The 8480-nt window shown below is 38.3% G+C and overlaps 2 protein-coding genes across 2 annotated transcripts; both read left to right on the forward strand.

The window, feature by feature from the left end:
* Positions 1-572: 572 nt before the first annotated feature.
* On the forward strand, positions 573-804 carry SARC_09689 (hypothetical protein; the record flags this gene model as incomplete). The annotated part of the gene is made up of 1 exon (XM_014296285.1): positions 573-804. A coding segment is annotated over one exon (232 nt), but the record flags the coding sequence as incomplete, so codon positions are not given.
* A 4061-nt stretch (positions 805-4865) lies between these two features.
* On the forward strand, positions 4866-6536 carry SARC_09690 (hypothetical protein). The gene has a single exon (XM_014296286.1). The coding sequence runs from the start codon at positions 4898-4900 to the stop codon at positions 6101-6103; it is 1206 nt and encodes a 401-aa protein (XP_014151761.1). The 5' UTR covers positions 4866-4897; the 3' UTR covers positions 6104-6536.
* Positions 6537-8480: the final 1944 nt, after the last annotated feature.

Raw genomic sequence — 8480 nt, forward strand, 5'->3', positions numbered from 1 at the left:
GGTGCGTACAATCACTACACAAAAAGATTATATTTTGTATCCTATGTATGTCTACGCCTGAAAAACTACATGTATATACCATTTAGAGGATTCGCGCATGTATGCTTCGAAATTTTATATACGGCTCGCATACGTGAGGTTATTTTGGTGTAGAAACTGAAATCCTCCTCCTACTCCTCAACCAAATTTTTAGTCATGTTTGTTTGTTTTGTTTGGTGTCTTAGTCACCGTTATGCCAGTATTCTCTTGGTGTTAGGTTTTAGGCCACCGCTGGGTTATGCTATATTGTTTTAGAATTGCCTTCGTGTGGGAATATAGTTCGTGTCTGATTGTTGCCTTGACATCAGCTTTGAGATCTAGTTTAGTTTATACCAATTCACACTCTTGCATCGAATTTGAAATCCGGACAGAACCGTATCGTTCCTGTAGACTATGTACATTCGCATATTCGGGATGGTGTTATGCAAGTACCTTCTGAATCAGCAGTGCTTCATCATTCCATTTCATTTGTCGTCATTTAGTGTATACACATATCTGATCCTGTATGATTTATTTACTAATTTACTGCGTAGGTACGAACTATTCCACGAGGAACGTGCGGGTATAATTGCTGATTTCCTGACCACCCTTGACGGGGGCTCAGTATCAGCTGAGGGATTTGCGGAACAGTTCGGGATGAACAGGGCAGAGGCTGTTATCTTTTTGTCGTGGATTAATGTCGGCATAAAGTTTAAAGAGGCCAGTATGGACGGACAGGCGCCTCCGGAGGGCTTGGAAAATATAATTGGTAACAACAGTAAATAATTTTAGATTACATAAAGTACGTTACATACTTTCGCGGGCCAACACAGAGAGGAACATAGCACGCAAAGTTTTTATGTTCCCCTGTGGTAAATACATACAAGCGATGCATCCTGCTTATAATGGCCCTTATGTCTACGAACACAAGTTGATCGAGTACAAGTATGCAACTGTAAATATGCTCTGCGCTTTTCTATACTAGTTGCTACATACGTAGTGATTCTTCCAATGCCAACAACACCATCTGCATCATGGCCCCGTGCGTGCGTAATGGGCCCATATGGCTGTCTACATTTTGCCTATTGACTATATCGATTCCTCACCCCCGAGTCCGTTTTATTGGTCTACTTGTTTTATATATAAAAAACACAGTTCATTTGAAGAAAAAAGTTTACCAAAATTCCTAATCATAGCCTTCTTCTGTATTTAGAAGGCGATGTCATAGCGGCATAACTTCCTGAAAATTGAACACAAATATTTTTTTGTAAAATCTACGAGCAACGATAAAAATATGATATTTATTTAAAAGTCGTTCCAGTTGGCGGCTGGTGAAGTTGTGATTGTCGCGCTCGCCAGTATTTAGTTCCCAGTTGGCCATATTGAGTATTTAGTGAGAGAGCCATTGGTGATTGGGCAGCAGGCGCCACCCTATAGCCAGTCGACCAGCCCAAGCCCCAAGGTCCCATTTGTAGGACTCCCAGAGTCCCAGGGCGGAGGAGGGCCAGAAGCCAAGAGTGGGACGTGAGTACCTTCCCCGCAACAAGCGGCTCTACTCATGAGTCACAACTCACAGCTCTAGGCTTACAACTTAAGCCAAGAGAGTCACAGCTCTCACAAGAGAAAAGAGTCACAACTCACGAGAGTTACCAGTCACCACGTCACCACTCAGTGGGACTCGCCAGCCACCAGTCCACCAGTGCAAGCTGAAGCAAGGTTCATTAAGTTAAGCGTAAACACACTTTCAAAACAGTGCGGTAAACGGGATACGTTTGTGTATGTACGTTACTTCAATTACTTGACCTTGGCGAAGAAGCCCACCAATATATTGGCAAATGCCACCCTACTTTTAACAATCCAAAATGTGGGCGATTACCTGATATATATAATTATTATTTTTCGGTTTTGGATCCAGGTCCCGGTCCAATGCATATTTGTCATTTGTTGATCTATTTAGAACAGTTCCCGATTTTAATTTTTTGGAGTTGTCGTTTTGGAAGCACCGAAATGAATACAGTTTGCGTAAAGCCTTTATATTTGTATGCGTTAGCGTAAAACGTATATAGTACGCTCTCAGGCTCTCAGCTAAATAGCGTGTACGTTATAAGGCCTACTCAGAACTCAGTCCAGACACCACCAGTCAGGTAGTCACCACTCAGCAGAGAAGTTTAAAAAAAAAATAGCTTAGTCATCCAGTCACTGCTCAGTCTCACCACTCACTCCAGGCCTACTAGCTAGAGAGGGCCCAGGGCCCAGGCGGCCAGGCCCCGCAGCCCCAGGCCTCAGGGCCAGGGCCAGGGTCAGGTACTAGTCGCTACTCTAGAGAGTGTAGAGACTTTAGACGCCAACTCCTCACTACTCACCACTTAGAATTAGCAGTGGCACATGACACTAAGTCAGTTAGATTTAGTGCTCCCTGTGAGTGTTTAAGGCTCTAAGGAGGTGGTAGTGACTATAAGACTGGGCACTGGTAAATAGCACGGTCTGAAGTCAAATATATTCTTGTATTTTCTTGGTAGCCATGGGCCTCTGGTATTTTCAACAGGTCAGCGTGCGGGCTGGGCGGCTGGGGGCCTGGGGCTCTGGGCCTGGATCTGAGCCTGGAGCCCTGGACCGTCTGGGTCTCTGGGAGTCTGGTATAGTACTCTGGTATTTATTGTACCTTTTTTTAATTTAAATTCTCATGACCTGGCGGCCGGCAATCCCTTTCAGACCATACATCACATAATGTCGAGAAAAAAAATATGAAGGGCGAAAATAGCCGTAATTATTAAAGAAATACGTAATATGACACAATTCCAGATTTCCGAAATTAATAAATATGGGTTGAAGACGAACTGAATTTTGGAAATTTTTAGAGCTTTATTAAATTTTGTGCAATTAAGAAATCACGCAGTAAAGAACTATAGCAAAATTAAAAAGTGAAGTTGTGCTCATCAATGAATAATTCCTTATTCTTAAATATGTAACGTGTTATAAAATCGGGAATATCTTATTCTTAATACTAATTATAATAATTTTGGACATAGATTCATAATTAAGAAATAGGATGAAGGACTCTTTCTAAATCTGTTAAGAAAACGTACAATACGTATCTTAATGAGGTGATGTATGGCCTGATCCCATTCCCACTTCCCTACCACCAGCAGGACTGTTAGACAGGTAGACACCGCAGTATCCTGTAAGTTGTAGCCAGTTGGTCAGGCGGGGAGTGTACCATTTTTAGTAAATAAATGCTTATTTAAATTTTGAGAAGGCTATGAGTAAACATAAATGCATATTTAGTACATATTTATTTTTCTTCTTTTGTTTTTACTTTAAAAAAAACCAAATGAAAACAAAACAAATACGTAGGAGTAATAGAACTCTATGTGAAGGCCTAGAGGGCTTGCCTCCGGCTCTGTCCCTCCGCCCTCGGGACCTCGGAGTTTCAGTCTTTTGAACCCTTTTCCAGTTTCCAGTTTCCAGTTTCCACACACTTGAAATTCAGAATACACAAATTAGTCCCACGATAAAGAAAAGAGAAGAGACTATTTAGAGAGAGGCCAGATTTGAATTCCAAAACGCTTAAAAGGCAAAAGTACATTTCTTAAAGAAAGAGTAAAGAGTTCCAAACAAATCTTTTTTTTAAAGACTATAGTGGTAAGTAGTGTGCACTGGTATTTGAACTTAGAGTAAAAGCATGATATACTCCATGAAGGCAGTGAAGCTTGTGATTGAAAAGCTATCTGGAATTCTAAATTGGACGAATAGAATTTACAATTATATTGCAGCTCAATTATCAGTCAGCTAAATCGTATTGATTGGCCAATTTCTTACATCGGAAAATGTCTCTCTGTACCCCCCAAAAGTAATAAAAAAAATCCAGACAAACCTATGAAAGCAGAAAGCCCACTATTTTTTTTAAAAGTTTGGTTTTAGCTTTGAGTCTATGACTGTCAATGCACTCCAGCTGGAATTCAGCTGTTAAAATTTTTATTGTTGGCGTGCGACGTTTCGGTCTTTCGAAGAGGGCCCCAGCGGCTTTGAAAATGGGGAGTCAAAAAAGTATTTAGTACCTGTACAGGCTGTACCACACAAATTTGTATTATTTCCTTTTGTGTGTATTTTTCTGTCCTCTAGTGTAAAACTGCCTGAAATTAGGCTGTTTATTTCGAAAATAATAAACGATACCTGGTTTTTTCTTCTCTCAGATGTTCTATTTTATCTAAGTCTCTTGGTCCTAATCATAGTATTCGAAATATAACTAGATAAACAACTTGTAGTTTACTAAAACTTAATAAAAGTCTGTGTCGTTTACCTGGCCAGATATTTTTAATGACAACTCGGGGGGATGAAAAGTTGACCAGAGCCAATTTTCAAATATTGGGGTAGGACAGGCAGAGCTTTGTACCCAGAGGTATACCAGTTCCCAAACCTATAGCCTCCAAATTGAGCAAGGACAGGGCGCCAGGGGCCCAGGGCGGCACAGGCCCCTGGGAGTGAAGATTCAAAGAATAAAGTAAACTACAAATGTATTAAAATAAAATAAACTACAATAGACTGTAGACAGTAGACTGTAGAGTGTTGACTGAGAGGTCTTGAGTGTGTATTTGGAGTTAATATTCAATAGAGAATAGTCAATAGAGTAGCCGTTTGCAGTAGTGAAATAAAACTATTCAAACCGCCAAACCATTATCGCTCTTTTATTGTAAATAGCTATGTATGTTGTAAACTCATGACCCAAACGGCCAAACCAATACAAAAAACTTTTTAGAGTTGTTGAATACAAACTTTAAATAAATACAGGAGGCAGGAATTAGAATAAAGCGAGGAATCACTTTAGAGCCGGCTTCATAATATAGAATCGACGGTGTAAGTTGATGTACCAAATTTTGTAATGATTATCGTGACTATTGACAAGAGAAATAACACCATCATCTCATTGAGTGATAGGAACCGGACTCTTGGATACTCGGCCCGATCGCTGCGTGAATTTAATGGCAAAGAGTTCTGTAGCTTGCTGGTCGCACGGGACATCGGAGTTGATGATACTCTATATAAACGTAGAAATGTATCTCCTGAATCAAATAGTTGTGATAGATGTAAATTAGACTCGCATGAATACCTGATAAAAAGCCACCGAAGCAAATTAGTTCCTGTGACTCTGTGGGCATGTTTGCCGGCAAAGCATAGTAACAGGGAGAATACACATGTTGAAGGTTTAGCCACTACAGGTATTCAAACTGCACGTTCGCTTAATACCTATAGGACCCCATCTGATACACAGTTGTACAATGAATTAGACACTGATAACACTGATTCTGATAGCAACGAACTCGTGCTTGTTCTGTCTGAAGCTCGCGACTTCGATGGGTTTGATAAAGTATTTCGAGGAGGCCACTTTGATAGCGAACATGTGGCCGTGGTACAAATTAGTGATGTGGGACGAATAATGTCCGTTCCGAGAGGTTCATCTGCTGTATTTGGTCACAACATACGCGCGTGTGACCTCTTATGCGAAAGTTTCCTCAGATTCGTAAGAAACGACGATATACCGCTTTTTCTAAGGAAGATGCGCGAGTGCGCTGATTATGGAGTCAGTGTTTTTACACTTAATCTCATTTCGGAGATAAAAGCAGGTGATGACCCTGTTGATTGGTCTATGGAAGTCTTCGCTCAGAAGGGTTCAGACGGTAGAGTGTATATGCTGATGGTTAAGTCAGAGGACATGATAGGCATGTCAGATGTGGAGAACATACTGCATGATATGTCATACGGAGTGGATGTTGTGGGCGAGGACACATTTTTCTCAGATCTGAGTCATGGAGTATCTAAATTATTGGGAGCAGCGGCAAATTTCGGATACCATACGCTACAAATCGTTGTTCAGATTATAAGTGTTTTGAATAATATACGGATGTCGGTAGGGGCAGGTGTGGTGAACGTCATCGAGGGCGCTGTCAACATTTACTTTAATGTCGGAGGCAAAGTTACCAATGCCTTACTGTATCCGTACGTGAAATTCTTCGGAATAGTCAACTCGGGGGTGTCTTATGCTGTAGGGGCCGCTGATGTGTCCTTGGTGCAGGTCGGCGAGTGGTAGGAAGTGATTTGGAACCAAGCGGAAGTCGCACAGAATCGCAAATAGACGTAAACGTAGAATTTACAAGGGAGTATATATGAATGTCTCCGAACATGGCCTTACCCTGCAGATGTCAAGCTTGATGCATACAGCGATGCATCCCATAGCGGCATTGGCATCCTACTTATCAATCTAAGAGGTTCTCACTGCGGAGAAATGGTTCACGTTCTGCGTGAAACGGGAAACTACACCCGTTAAATTTGTTTTGTAAACAACGCAGTAGTGTGAATATTATACGAGATTTCAATATACTTATCAATTTGACCAACTTTTGATAAAAAACCTAAATGGGCACAGAATTTTATTTAAAACGCAGTAAATACATTTTAAAAAACGAACAACAAACGTTTTCTGATGAATAAAAGGTTGAAAATAAATAGAAACATAAAACTGTAGCCCAAGCTTTTTTTTAACACCGGTTTTTACTTCAAAAATATACTGAAAATCAAAAAATAGCAAACGTAATATCCTATGTATTTTTCAAAATAATATCGCAAACTAAATACTGTATACAAGTCTGTATTTATTTATTTTTGGAGCATTTTTTTTCTCGAAATGAGCCGAAGTGAGACCTATCCAGTAAACGGTATTATAAAATGATCGCTCGCTCCTGTGCCAAAACAATTATTTATCTTGCAAACTCGGAGTCATTTATTTTGAAACCTTCAAATCAGGTTTAAACACTTTAAAATGAGTTTAACCCAGAAAACTGTATATTACAGAATTTATAGCACTTAAAATTTTCGCTCTATATAATTTTTTAAAAAGTATTTAATATGTGATATCATTTTAAAATTCTATATGAAAATAATCTTATATATTTATTTTTCCCATACTACTCTAAAAAAAAACAGAAATATATTGAGCTAATTACAGTCTTCCAAAAAGAAAATTTAGTATTTAACACCAAAGACAACGAATGTTTTTAAAAATGTAAAATTTGTTAAATGTTTAAAACAACAATAGCCACATTTTACAAATGTATTAATATTTATCAAAAGTAGCTCGCTTCGCTCGCCACTGCTGACAATTTCAAAATTGCGGGGATTATGTCGGCAGCGTATGTACCTAAAAACCTAAACCCACAAGTGCAGACGTCCTAAAAAAATATTGTTGTTGTTGTTTTTAACATAAACCAAATTAGAATGACAGAGATAAATATTCAAAAAAGGTTTTTATATATTCTTTTTGTGACCAACGCAGTAGTGTACATTGTATTTACAAGAGATTATGCAATGGGACGAACATCGAAATATAGCAATCTGCTACATACTTTCTATTTTAATACCGCTTTTGAGGTGCTAATTGGGTCCAAGAATAACACGACTCAGATCATGATAGTCATAGCACGATGTGATAAATTCACACGTTCAACCAATTGGCTGAAAATCACACCGTTGCAACTCCGCTTTTACACAATGAATTATGTATGTATATTAATTTTTAACTAATGCACAAAAGGGTTTTTGTGCTATGTGATCGTTACGATTCTTTTGGTGTACTAATGGCGCACAGTATACCACTACTTGGACCATGATATCATATTCCGCTTCGCACAGCACATGCTCTTTTTATGTTAATATAAAGTGATCAAGGCTGCGACATTTTAGTAGATTGAGCAATTGCAACTCGGCGCTCAATTTGACTCATATTTTAATACTGTACGCATGCACGACTACAATGCTTAGGGTTATGTGGTACCTATTAGACCTTCTTGTTTATATAGAATATATTTACAATCAGCAAACAAGAACTATCCATGAGTACCTCTAATACTTCGTGCTGTATAGTATAAGGTTTGAGAACTGAAAGTCGCCATTGTACTATCGCACATACATACATAGATACGAAAATACCTACAGACATACATAGATACAGACATTCAGACAACCATACATACATACATAGCATAGATACATACAACCTACAAACAGAAATACAGACATAAATACATACGTGCATACATACATACACATCCACGCATACATATATACATACAGAAATACATACAGACATACATATATACATACATAGCATAGATAAATACAAATATACAAACATACATACAGAGATACAGGTATACTTACATACAAATATAGCATAGATACATACAAACATACAAACATACATATATACAGATACAGAGATACATACAGACATAGATACATAAATACATAGATACATACATAGCATACATACAGAGATACATACAAACATACAGACATAGATACATATATACATAGATACATATATACATAGATACATATATATATATATATTTATATTTATACACACTTATATATATATATATATATATATATAGTAGTAATAAAAATAA

This window comes from Sphaeroforma arctica (assembly GCF_001186125.1).
Source record: "Sphaeroforma arctica JP610 unplaced genomic scaffold supercont1.1018, whole genome shotgun sequence".
NCBI lineage: Eukaryota > Ichthyosporea > Ichthyophonida > Sphaeroforma > Sphaeroforma arctica.